We start from the raw sequence: 13,917 nt of genomic DNA, 5'->3' as shown, positions 1-13,917 counted from the left end.
CCTAATAAAAGTTCTCGTAGGCAGTTTGGCTGAAAAGATGACCGTAGAGGCAGAATGAATGGACGTCCTAGAGACAGGCTGGGTCCATGGCTCTCCAGGCTTGGTTGCCATGTTATTCCTGACTCACACTATGAACGGAAGTAAGCAAAAATTTTCATTTGGATCTGGAAGAAGGAAGAAGATTTGGAGTATTAACCACGATAGCAGAATAGATTTGAGATTTGGGGACTAAAGAATCTGGGAGAGTGGTTCCAATCTTGACTGGAGAGAGAAGAGAAAAATCAAGTTTCCTTCGTGGGAAGAGGGTCTGATAACAGGGGTTTTGAAAGTTTGGAGGTGAAGGACTTTGATAAGCTACCGAGTGGGCGGAGCTTCCAGGCAGAGGCCTGGTAATGACAGAATTACTGTTCCTAGGGTCTGCGTAAGCCAGGTAAGGGGGCCTTTCTCCTCTTCTTGTATGCCCCCTTTGGCCTCCTGCCTGCCTGGCCATCCCCTTTCCGTTAGTGTTGCCCTCTCCCTCTTTAGCTGCGGCCGACTCTTTTTTTCATAAACGGCCATAGCAGTTTTATCAAAATCATTACATGAAATTCATAATTTGATGTAATTGTCGAGTACCTAAAATTTGTGAGAACCCGCTGTACTCCTAGCTAAAGAGTAAGTCTTGGGGCACCTGGGTGGCTCAGTTGGTTAAGGCTCCGACTCTTGGTTTGGGCTCAGGTCATGATCTCAGGGTCCTGAGCCCACTTTGGGCTCAGAGCTGGGGCATGAAGCCTGCTTGGGATTCTCTCTCCCTCTCCTTCTCCCCCATGCCTCCCCTATCTCCCCTCCTTATGCACATGCTCTCTCTCCTCTCTCTCTCTCTAAAAAAAAAAAAAAAGACTGTCTCTAGTGAAGTTTCTTCTTAATTGTCTATGACCTTCAAAATTGTTTTCCTGTTGATGCACAGCCTTAAATAAGGCAAAGAAAAAAAATCAAAGGCTTTCTATTCTAAAATTAAAGTTATACCTCCACTCTCATCAGAGCCTAATATCTGGAGATTGGCTACTCACCAAAGAGCTTACATTTGTGCATGCTTGCTTATGCCTGCCTAATTAGAGCCTATGCAAAGATAAGTCTTGTCATTTTGCAGCTTTGGAGATGATTATTCCTGAGTTAGACTTTTTTTTTCAAGATAAGAGTGATACCCTTGAAGAACTCAATCATGGTAGTACTCTTAAAATGGCTAAAAATAGGTTGCAATTATTCCACAAATATTTATTATAAATGTGAACATTTAACATTAGAGAAATAACAATGTAGCCTCCTTCGAAGAAGTTACACCTGCATATTCTTCCAAAATGATCAAAGATGTGGCAAACTGTATAATGCTATTCCATTTCAGACCAAAGACCTTGGTAATACTGTCAGAAGAGGGGCAGCATCTACTCCCTACACAGGCACACTTTGCACTTTATTCCACTGGCTCCAGAATGGGAAGTGCGGCTTTAGTTTTCGTACTTTAGTAGTCGTCAGTGACTTTCCATCACAGATTTGCTAGTCTTTGTGGGAGTATTTCAGTCCCGGCAGGGACTTTTATTTCTAGTTTTTAGAGTCTTCTGGTTGGGAGCATAAGGTTGATATTCTTGGAAAAGTTGAGGATTCCAGGGAAGTTGTGTTTTTATACTAATCTACCCTACAGGATATCAAATAAAGAGTACAAAGTTCTGCACCAAAATAAAATGATTCACTGGGACAGAAATATTCTCATTTCAATTATTTAAAATCCCACAGACGTTTGACTGGCATTTTCTATGCATTTTTTAATAGAAGTGCAAAGAGTTTTGATGCGGGTGTGTCATACAGCAGCTACTTCCGGGGAGATTAGCTTGCTTTTAATCTAGTCATCAGAAAGATAATCTCAAAGACATGAGAGTTTAGATTTCCTTGACAGAATTTATGCCACTCAGTACTTTTTTTTCATTCAATATGGTTGCTGTGTGGTGTGACTACATACATTCATTAATGTTAAGTGAAGTTGTGCACACTATACATGGTAATTATGCATATAATTCAGATAAAGTACATTTATTGAGGTGTTTCCGTTTGGAAGCAGGTGCGTTCATAATCAAATGAAGGGAAAAAGGGAAACAATCCCAAAAGCATTTGTATTTTTTCCGTTTTTTCGATCATAAAGCCAGGGCTTTGGTCTAACTACCTTTAGAATCCCTCCCAGGATTTTCAGCAACCACTTTAGAACCAGCTACACGCTAAATTTAGAATTGCCGCCACAAAAGAACACCTTGTGGTGAAGAATGGGCTGGGAAAAGCACACGGGAGAAGCCCCGGACTCCGGTCAGGGGGCGGTGGGAACGGTGATGTATAATCACCGAGTGACAGAAGAGTTCAAATTCTGGAAGCAGGTAATTTGTGATTCTAACTCCGGAGATCTCTGGATTCACAACCACAGAGCTTCTTCATTCTTCCACAGTCCCCTTCCACGCCAGAAGACAGCCTCACAACCCTTCTGAGTGGTTCATTCCCGCTCCCCGCCCCCCCGGGAAAAAAAAAAACAAAAACGTGTAGCAAAGTAGGCTTCGTGGCCCAAACACAATGTAGCAGGTCTGGGAAATCGGCCCCGCCCTTGTTGCCCTCTGCCTGTTAAGCAGGACCCACAAGTTGAAGTGAGAATTTTCCAAGGTGGAGGCCGGGACACTGCCTCAGCGCCTGAAGACTTTGTAGCGGCGCATCCATCGGGGTGGGCGACCCGCTCCCTACGTGCCTCGGCAGGTGAAGGGTCCCGCGCGCCCCCGGCCAGCTTCCCGGGGCGGCTCTGTCACGCTCCCCTCCCCCGCGTGCGTCTCCGAGCCAAGCGCGGCCGCTGCAGCTCCGGGACCGCACCGAGTTGCGGGCGACGGCGGCGGCTCGGTGGGGTAGGGCGCCCTCGGCCCCAGCCAGACACCCGGAGCGAGCGCCACCGACCCGAGCCGCGGCGCCCGCCTCCGCCCCCCGAATCCCGGTTCCACAGGGGAGGCGGAAGGGCCAAGGTGGGCAGCTTCACTCCCACCTCGGGCGCCCCTGAGGTGCCCAGTGGCGAGGGGGCGCGGGGTCAGGAGCGGCGCCGGGCGTGCAGGGGAGAGCGCCCGGAGTGTCCACAGAGCCCGCCCGAGGGCGCCGCGGGCCGCGCGGGTGGAGGCGGCAGGCGGCCGGCGAGGCGGGGAGGGGCGGGGAGGGGCGGGGAGGGGCGGGGAGGGGCGGGGAGGGGCGGGGGCGGGCGGGGGCGGGGCGGAGGCTCCCGCCTCCTCTTCTCGATCCTCCCCCTCCTCCCCCTCTTCCTCCTGCTCCGCGCCCTCCTATCGCTGCCACCGCCTCCACTGGGCTGAGGAGCGGGGAGTCCGCGGCGCTGGCTTGGGGCTGCGGGATGGGGAGTTAGCGGCACGGCGGCGGCAGTGGCCGCAGCGCAACCGGCCGCCGCCCCCGGGTCTGTCCCGCCCCGGAGCCAGGCCCGCGGGCGGCGGCGACGGAGGAGCTGGGCAGGTGGATGCGGCTGGAAGATGGCGCCCTCGGGCCCGGGCAGCGTCAGGCGGCGGTGCCGGCGGGTGCTGTACTGGATCCCGGTGGTGTTCATCAGCCTTCTGCTCGGCTGGTCCTACTACGCCTACGCCATCCAGCTGTGCATAGGTGAGTGCGCGCCGCGCCCGCCGCCGACCCCCGCCACCCGCGCGGCCGCCCGCACTCGGGGCCCACCCCGCCGGCCCCTGGAGGGAGGGCATGGACCTGTCAGCAGCCTCCCCGCTCGCCGCCCGCCCCCCACGCTGCCCCCCTCGACAGTCCCGGGACGCCGAGAGCCCGCCGCACCCAGCGGCGCTTCCACTCTCTCCACCCGCGAGACCCCTTTCGCCCCCCGTGCCGCCAGCCAGCTTCGCGTCCCCTGCCACCGCGGCCGAAAACAGCCTCCGGGCAGCCTCCCCGCCACTCACACTACCCTTGCCTCCCCCTTACAACTCCGATGACTGTGTCACCTCTACTCCATCGAGTACGCAGCCGAGCCACCCCCTGCGCCTTCCGCTATCCACCGCCACCCCAGCCACACCCCCTACGTCGGCAGGACCGCACCCGGGAGAACTACGGTCTCCGCTCCCTGCAGCCTCGGCGGAGAAGTGAGGCCCGGGGAGGCTGCGCTGGAGGCTGGAGGGCTCCAAGCTGGGCCCAGGATTCCAGCTGCGCCAGACCCGCGCGGGGTATGGTGGCCTCGGCCTTCGGTGTCAGAGCTATCCTTTTCTGGTTGTCTTTAATCCACTTTCTGAAAATTTCCGACAGTGCTCTGTCTGGGGCGTTTTTGCTGCCTTTATGACTTGGGGATTGCCAGTTGCACACTTTCTGGTTATAAGGAGGTGAAGGTGGGTGAGCTATTAGAAAGTATTTTCGAAGACATATGCAATACGCAGGACTGTAATTTAGACTTGGCTCCAGAGAGCCAAGTGGCTCAAGTCCAAGTTTTAGGCTCCCGCATTGGTGGGTTGGGTACTGTCAATGCTGATTGAAAAAAAAGAAAAAAGAAAAAGTTCAGTACGCACAATTAGGGAATACAATTATGTTCCTTAATGTAAGCAGGCTTCTACCTTCAGAGGTTTGTGAAAGCTTATCTGTGCTATCGGAAAAGGTGTTAAAACAGAAGATGACTTTTCTGCCGGTGACTTCTGAATGCTTTTTGTGTTTGGTGTTTCGCCTAAGAAAGTGTCTATGTTTTTGCCTTACCTAGCACTAATTTTGGGTGGGACAAGGAGAAAGGTCAAACAGTGGCCTGTTTAGTTGAACCTTACCAACCAAAGCATTTCAAAACTTCCAAGACTCAGACATAGAATCTTGTCTGGAGCCATCTTACTGCCAAATGTTGCTCCTTGTAAGAAACAGGTATCACAATAATATCTCAAAATCATTACTGACATAACTTTCAAGAGAATTGAGACTAACATATAGTTTTTAAGTGTGATACTATTATATATTGAATTTAGAAATGATTTCAGGACAAAAGAAGTGAATCTGTTTTAGAAAAGGATTGGGTTGCACTAAAATCGTCAAGACATAAAATCTAAATATGTTATATTCATGTCATCCAAAATGTATAGAAAGAAGGTTTTCAGGAACATCGTTTAATTTTTGTATTAATTGTTACTATCAAAACAGCTTGTCTCATTGAGATATATTATATAGGTTACATAACTACTAGAAACCTTCATTGCATTGCATTGGTTCGCCCTCTTAAAAGCAGTGCACAGTTTCAATTATTGTAACTGGTACAAAAGAGAGAAGTCAGGGAAGGAGCTTATTTTCCTATATGATCACATTAAGCTAAGAAGCTTGGCCTGATACACTGTCTCATGTCCATCAGGATAGCACAGGAGGAAGCATATGAAGGCAGGCAGAGCTTTTCTTTCCTTGCAACTACCTCTGTCCTGGCTAAAGTGCGACACGGGAGGTCTTACTGTATTGGATAGATGGGTCATAGGGGAAAAATAAGTAGAAAATCACAGTTATATTGGCATCATATTTTTATACATACATTCTGGAAATTTAAGACGAATCGAAAGTATGCATGAAATCTATATTACCATTTTAGTAAGTGAAGATTTGACTCTTTTTAAACTGCCTAAGTGACATGGCCTGTTATTATTTACCTGGCGATCAAAAGTGAAGTCTTGTATCACCTCCTGTCACTGCCTATCTGGCCTGGTACGATGCCTGTCATGTTGAAAGCAATCAATAAATGGTCCTGAATAAACAAATAGATGATGCAGAGGCAAAAATCTCTGAGGTTGTCAGAAAGTAGTTTTTCTATTTTTATTACTATAGAAACAAATAGTAATCATATGAAAGTCTAGATTGTAGAGCCTAGAAGACAGAACAAATTGAAAATAAATTTCATTCTGGAAAGTATGGCAGTTTAGGAGTGGTAAGCTCTAATAGCGTGGATAGATAGCCTTGGTTGAGTAGGAAGTTGAAATTAACTGTACAGTTCCTTTGGAAGCCCTGGGAAAGATGGTGACTAGTATGACAGACACACAAAACCAGCCTCCTCTCCTTGTCATAAACAAAGCAAATGGGAATGCCAACCTTCCCTGCCTCCACCCCTACCCCCCCACCACCAGCATTAATCACATCTCAGACTGCCCTGCCCTTTGTGCATTCTTTTTCTGTTGGAAGTTGCTATTTACAATCAGATTTTCCAAATTTCACTTTTAAAACATTGGCCAGGGTTGGGGCTAGAGGGTGGTGGTAACTGGAAACTGAAATAGGAAACAGAATAGAATAGAATAGAATAAACAGAGTGATTGCCCTAGTCCTCCTTTTACATCTGCTGTCAGCTGAGGATGACCCTGAATATAAATTACTTTGTGCCCTTTGCTGAATGAACTGCAATTTAGGAATAGTGCTTATCCTGGTATCCTTGGAAACTGGAGATAATGATTCTCATTACAGTTAGTTTCTATATTTAACAATGTGAATGTGTGTGGCTCTCTAGTCACTTTTTCAGTTAGCATGATGTTTGCTTAGTGGTTGTATTTTATAAAATTATAAAGTCATATCTCTTCTTGGAATATGTGTATATAAAAATATATGGGATATACATATGTTGTGTGAGAGTCAAATGTTTTGGTTAAGTTTCCTTCCAGTCTACCAAAGAAAAGATAAAAGAGGTCTGCTAATACTTGTGAACAGTCAGAACATGTTTATATAGTTTGTTGATTAACTAGGAGTTTTTATTCATATTTCTTCCTTCATCCTTCCCTCTCTCTCCTGTTCTCTCCACCCCTGCTTCTTCTGTGTTTTATCTGCCTTTTGATCCCTTTAGTTAATTTGAATTGGATAAATTCAAAGAGGAAAATTTGTAAGGTGGTACTTCAGGATGCTGAATTGGAATAAGGGTAGTCTGCAGTCTCAGCCATGCTTGGTTCAGTGGACATACTAGACATGGTTTATATGTTTTACAAACCCATTAATGGCAGTTACCTTGGTAACTTTGCTTGTTGAAGAAAGTAACTGGAGTTTTCCCTATTAAGTGCTAACATTCAAAGTTGTTTTAACTATTTTTCTACCTTTTTATTTTGTTATCATTTCAAATTTACAGAAAAGTTTCAAGAACAGTACAAGAAACCTCCACATACCCTCATTTTACCATTTTGGCTTCTGTGTTTCTAAAACGTGCTACTTCTCTGCCCTCACTTTAGGCAGGTGCCGTCAGTTATTATTCAGTCGTGTACTCACATGGTTCTGAGTTTGCTTATGGCTTAAGTCATTTGAAGCAACCATGAAGCTTGACAAGCTTAGAGATTATCTAGGCTGACCCTCTCCCACATTTGTAGATGAAGGTAAACTTTCAAGCTCTGTGTCCTTTTTCCAAATTAACCAGTGAAGGTGTCAGCTGTGACTTCAGCGGCTGTGGTAGGAATGTTAAAATGTCTGTTTCCCTTTCCTTTCAACCCCCTCCCCAAATCTCTCTAGTCCAATGGGATTATTTAGCAAGTCTGTTAAACTTTGTTGCTGCTGAATACAAATTAACACAGCACTGAAAGTGAGCCAACAGCCTTTACAAAATGATTTCAGAGTTTTAGAATGATTTATAGTTTGGGCCATATAGTTACAGCCACTCAATTCTGCTGCTGTAGCAAAAAGGCAGTCGTGAACAGTACCTTACCAGGTGGGTGTGACTGGGTTCCAGGGGACGTTTATTTACAAAAATAGTCGGCAGGCCTGACTTGGCCCTTAGGCAATAGGTTGCTGACTCAGGAGTATGTTAGGAAGTGAGCTCCTTAGAATATTGGTGTTACAGGTTTGCAAATCTTTATTAATAAACAATCCTCAGAAATGATTACAACCTCTTATATTCCACAGTGATTATTGAAGATGTTGAAGAATTCAATGAGCTAGTTTACATACTTTGAGATCAATTTGGGAGAGATACAGTTATGTTTTCTTTCTTTTAAACAAACATCCTTAAGGATAGAATATATAAAATCTCATACTTGGATACCATTAAGCAATGATCCACCATTAATTCAAGGTCATTGCAAGCTCAAGGATGGAGACTGAACAGGGCTCTAAATTACCTTCCTTCATGAATTGAATTTGAACTAGACAGAGATAGAAGTGTGTTCTTGTTATTGGTAAATTCTAATTTAAAAAAATTTCCGGGACATTAAAGCTTCTTTTGAAAAAACTACAGACAGATGATCTTGGGAATGCAAGTGTTAGTATCCATAATTATTAAAGTAGTTTTAAGTGACATAGAAGGTACATCCATAGAAAACTGATGTGAATGTTTAATGCCTAAATGACTTTAGAAATCATTTCTTTTTGACAATAACGATGCAGAATATATCAGTTCTGTGACTTCTGGACATTCTCAAATATTCTGAAGATTTTAAATTATATGAAAGAGGGATAAAAACTCAACATTTCGTCAAATCTAAAATTCAAATGTATTAAGTTATGATATGCTCCAAATTCTTGATCTGTGCTGCCTGCCATTTGACTTTAACGTAAATGGTCCCTGGGAAAACAGGAGAAGAGAAGACGCTGCTTAATGCTTTCTTGGTTTAGTGTGTCAGAGAATTCTTTCTCTTTTGATGTATTGGACGATGCAGCATTACTGTTTGCTATAAAATCCTATTAGACATAACATATCTTATATAATAGAGATAACAGTCATCACAGTGCTTAGCATGCAGAGGTGCTCCATAATTATTGAATGACTTGATCTCATTGTGATTTTGAATGAGTCCATTCGATCCATTTTTAATGTAAGAACATGGGCATTGGATCATGTAAATAAGTACAAGAACAGGATGCGGTAGTAAAAACTCAATTTAAACTAAAGCTTGTTATAGAAACTTTGCTTTCAAATGCTTACTGAGAATGTCATCCATGCCATTAAATTAAATATGTGCTCCATAGTTTCCAGTAATTAAACAGAAGCCAAAGGGATGGTTTCTTAAATCACGATAATTAATTGTCTCTAGAGATAGTACATTTCCACAAGGTTAGAAAGAAGTCAGCTTCAGAAGGGTTTGAGGCAGGTTCATTCAAAAGCATTTATTGAATCCTGTTTTGTGCCAGGCACTTTCTCCTACAGAGGTGATTTAGAGGAAAACTTAATGGAGATTTTTTCCTAATAGCTAAGGAAAAAATTACCTCTGGAGGGGTGGGGGAAAACCCTGAAACCTTCTGTCCAGCTTTGGCATAAGGAGAGGGGGTGTTCCCTTTCAGAATGCCACTCCCATGGCAAAGAGGCAGGAGAGCAGAAATGGAAAACAAAATACCCCACTCCTAGGAGCCTGTGAATTGGTTGCTGGACCAGCATAAAAGAATAATCAAAGAAGTAGGTAAAAAGAGCTGATGGAGAGCACTTCAGTAGTAATGAATTTCTAATTATATTATAAATCATGCCACATGTTAATATCTCAGAGTAAGATTACAACCAGCAATTTTTGCTCCTGCTACGAACGAGCTGTCTGTTTGAGCTCCCTCCTTTTGTACCTGATGCCTGGGCAACTTCTACTCTGCTCCTAGCTCAGGGCCTGTGATTTGGTGGGTGAAATTGAGGAAGCAGAGAACTTCCTGAAAACAACTCATTGAATCTATGGAAAGCCTGGAAAATCTAGCTTAGAAAATAGGCGAAAACAAAGCAAAGGTGGATAAGGTGAAGCTGACATTATACCAGAGGAATGGTCTTTCGCAAGAGCGCTGCAGTGGTGTCTGGCCATCGCAGAGCGCTCCTCCCTGTGACTTTGTAAAGATGATTCCAGGAGCATCAGCTGGCTGAGCTGAGATTGTTGTGCCCATGTCCCAGGCAACAGGGTTCAGCAAGAGCAGGTGTTTGATCTTTTTGGCTTCCATCATAGGAAGAAGTGCCAGGAAGACAAAACACACACACACACACACACCCCAGAGATTAACATGGATGAGGATTCTCAGCAATGTTTTTGTGTGTTTTTATTTTTCATCTTGATGGAAAATCTGTGCTTTTTCATCTCAAAAAGAAAATGAACCCATAACTTACATTTTTTTAGTTTATGCTACTGATTCCATGTATTTTGATGGTTGTATCATATCCCTCAGCCCTCTTTTCTCTAGGAATGGTGAGTTCATGAGTCCCCTGAGACTCCAGCACTGTTTGTCATGACTGTAGAAATACAGTCTCTAACTTGCAAAATGATAGATTAGAACATGGCTTGGATCCTTAATGCTCTTGGTTGGGAAAACAGTTTTCCAAAGAAATATCATTTAGAAAGACAGTCTTAATATGATGTGGAACTGTGTGATTTTATATTACCATTTAGAGGTACCACAGGGAACTAATAATAAAAGTAGAACATAATTGAATTAATTTCTTTCATAGTCTGTTAGAAAATTGTTGATATATCTTTTAATTCCCTTAAGGGTAATTTTATTGTAATGTCTTCATTTTTATCTCAGTCAAATGCCGAGAGTGCAAAAGGGTGGAATTTGCAGGGCAGGGGGTGGGGTGAGGGCAGCAGGGAGGAGGTAGGTGACCTGATTTCTTAAGACGCATATGGTAACAATAAAGTAGCAAGCTATGATTGCTTGAAATTTTTCCTTTCAAAAGTCTGTCACATTTTGAAACATTTGTGTAGCATTTTTCCTGATTTGACTTTTCATCTGACTACGACTTTTAAATTCAATTAGAAATATTAGTGCCAGAAATGTTACAAGATCCATTTTTATTTGGGAGGCACTCTTGAGCAAAAATATGTGCTGCATTGATGCTCTTAGCCCTCTAAAATGCGTACTTGACAGTAGTTCCTTTTAGATAGGTTGTTGATTACATTTTTAAAATGCACATGAAGAAGTGCTTTTATAGATGATTGAGTTTTATTTCTTTGTCAGGGTTTCCCCATGACATCCCGAAATTTCTCCTCTCATGAAGTGTAAGTGAAGCATTGCTGTTATACTTAATTTGACCTCTTTGGATTTATTTGCTAGCACTGCCACCCTAGAGGAGCAGAATGATCCAGAGGAGTGCATCAGCAAAATAAACACCCGTAAACAAAAAACCTTTTTTTTTAAAACATCCTTCAAATCCAATATCCCAAGAATACAGTAGTTTCAAGGCAGTTATCTTCATGATCATCTTATAATAGATATAATCCTTGTAAAAAAGCAGTTCACGTATTTCCAAGAACTTTATAGATTTATTTGATTATAATTCAGTGAAATTTGGAAAACTAAAATGCTTTGTCATGGTTACATATTTTCTTATATGGAGATAAAATCAAGTTTCTGTCTCTGTGTTAATTGCATTCTGTGAAAAATGGATTTTCACCATATTTGAAGGGTATGTTGAGAATGAGGTGTCTTAAAACTTTTAGTTGGGAGTCTGTCTCTGATCCTGTTGGGGGCCCAAGGGTCATCTCAAAGTGGTAGGTAGCTAAATCTGAGGTGTGGCTTTTCACCAGATTTGTAGGGATCTGAAAAATGGTGTGATTTAAAATATAGTTTCTATACTATACATGTTATTCACATTGGGGCTACAAGTGGGAAGAGCAGCCTGCTCCAAAACAGCGGATGTCAAGCTGTCTTAAGAGACACCTGATACCACTTAGAAGGAAAGAGATTTCTTTTTTTTTTTAAAGATTTTATTTATTTATTTGACAGAGAGGCACAGCGAGAGAGGGAACACAAACAGGGGGAGTGGGAGAGGGAGAAGCAGGCCTCCTGCAGAGCAGGGAGCCTGATGCGGGGCTCAGTCCCATGACCCCAGGATCATGACCTGAGCCGAAGGCGGACGCTCAACGACTGAGCCACCCAGGCGCCCTGAAGGAAAGAGATTTCAGTTATAAGCCCCAAACTGAAAGTCCTAAGCCTGCTGTGAACTGCAGGGGCTAATCTGTGATCGAAGTTATTTCTAAGTAGGCAACTCCTTATGACATGTTTTAGGAAGAAAGGAAGTCAGAGAATTATGTACTTGACTGGATATGACTGGTGATTACCCAGGGCATCTCCAGGGAGGTCAGTTAATGTGAAGGGTTGAAGCACAGAGACCAGTTTGACTTAGTCAGGGTTTTGATCATAGCTTATTTGTAATGAAATGCAGCCTATTCCAGGACCAGGACATACCAAAAGCTAACAACTGAGAATGGGGTATCAACTGGAGGAGGAGAAAGAGTAGGGAATCATTATAGGCCCCCCATAACTTGCATTTTAACAAATATTTACAAAATTGAGTGCATTTCAACCATCCATAATTTATTCATTGATTCAAAAATATTAACTCATTCATTCAAAAATATTAATTCCTTTTAGAGGTTACTAAATTCTAGTTGCGGGGGTGGGGAGAACAGATAAGAAAGATAAGTAAGTAGCGTCTATAGCTTGTTGTAAGTGCCATGACCAAAAGCAAGGCAAAGAGGATTGGGAAGGCCAGTGAAAGGCTTGCATTTTAAATTTGGGCACTCATGAAATCTGAGCAGTGATGCTGAGGGATTTAACCGTGCTGATGTGTGGAAGAAATGCATCTCAGGTCCGTGGAACAGTCCCTCTAAAAGGGAGACTCCTGAGGCCGGAGTCTGCAAGCACGTTAGAGGAGGAATAAGGAGATCATTTTGTCTGCAGGGGAGGGAACAGGGCAAGGGAAGTAGGTGACAAGGTCAAAGGGAAATGGAAAAGGCGGAGGTTATATAGGGCCTCGTAGGCCATTGTGAAGATTTTTGCTCCACTTGGAGTGAGAGGAGGATCCATTGCAGGATGTTGAGTAGTATGGTGACATGCTATGGCTTATGTTTAAAAAGATCGTACTTGGGCGCCTGGGTGGCTCAGTTGGTTAAGCGACTGCCTTCGGCTCAGGTCATGATCCTGGAGTCCTGGGATTGGGTCCCACATCGGGCTCCCTGCTCAGCGAGGAGCCTGCTTCTCCCTCTAACCCTCCCCCCTCTCATGTGCTCTCTCTCTCTCTCTCTCTCTCTCTCATTCTCACTCTCTCAAAATAAATAAATCTTTAAAAAAAAAAAAAAAGATCTTACTTACTGCTGAGTAATGTAGGCTACTTCATCAGTCCAGGTGAGGAAAAAATGGTATGTCACACCATGGTGGGGGTAGTGGAAGTGATGAGAGGTGGTTGGATTCTGGATGCATTTTTAGAGACCACACAATTTCCAGACAGACTTACATGAGTTGTAAAGAAAAGGAAAGAGTAAAAATGATTCCAGTTTTTTGGGCTAAACACCTGGAAGGATGGCGATCAGCTGAGAGGGAAAAGCTGCAGGTAGAATGAGGTAACCTGAGATGAATCATGGGTATGTTGACGTTGAAAGAGAGATGCTGAGTGAGCAGTTGTATTTATAACTTTGGCATTTAGGAAAGAGTTGGGACTGGAGGAATACATTTGGGAGTCTTCAGCATAAAAATGGATTTAAAGAATTAACACTGGATCCATTTGTCCCACCGAAGGAACACATGGAAAGTGAGCAGAGACAAAACATTGAGAGTTCAGGAGATGAGGAGGTACCAGCATGAAATGGGGGAAAACTGAGAATGCAGTGTCCTGAAGCCTGAAGAGGAAGGGGGTTCAAGGAGGAGGGTAGGAATCAACAAGTAGACTCATATGTCCAGTAAAATAAGGCCTGAGAATGTAATAGTGTGGATATTGAACTTCTATTTTGATTATATTACTGACTATACACTAAGACCCCAAACTGAAAAGGTTTATCAAGAAGAAACATATATACCAGTGTGTGGATTGCTGGGAAATCTGAAATCATTCAATCCAAATTAAAAAAGCCTTCACTCTATTAGGCAAGCTTAACTTTCTCATTATACGAAGATAATCTACAGAAAATTTCACGAGAGCAGTAACAATATCTGATTAACATTGTAGCCCTGACAGAGAGGACAACACATAGCATGTAATACTTACTTTTCTTA

General features: G+C 43.6%; 1 protein-coding gene across 1 annotated transcript in view; it reads left to right on the top strand.

Moving 5' to 3' along the window:
* The first annotated feature begins 3,315 nt into the window (after positions 1-3,315).
* Positions 3,316-13,917, top strand: part of ZDHHC2 (zDHHC palmitoyltransferase 2) — a 70,802-nt gene continuing 60,200 nt past the window's right edge. The window contains exon 1 of the mRNA XM_028099771.2: positions 3,316-3,657. Within this exon, the coding sequence (XP_027955572.1) occupies positions 3,531-3,657 (127 nt within the window). The 5' untranslated portion in view covers positions 3,316-3,530. The remainder of the gene's footprint in view (positions 3,658-13,917) is intronic.

Source organism: Eumetopias jubatus, unplaced genomic scaffold (assembly GCF_037043125.1).
Source record: "Eumetopias jubatus isolate StellerSeaLion01/CBP00866 unplaced genomic scaffold, mEumJub1_p1.0 scaffold_2, whole genome shotgun sequence".
NCBI lineage: Eukaryota > Metazoa > Chordata > Mammalia > Carnivora > Otariidae > Eumetopias > Eumetopias jubatus.
This window is presented reverse-complemented; position numbering and strand designations above follow the sequence as displayed.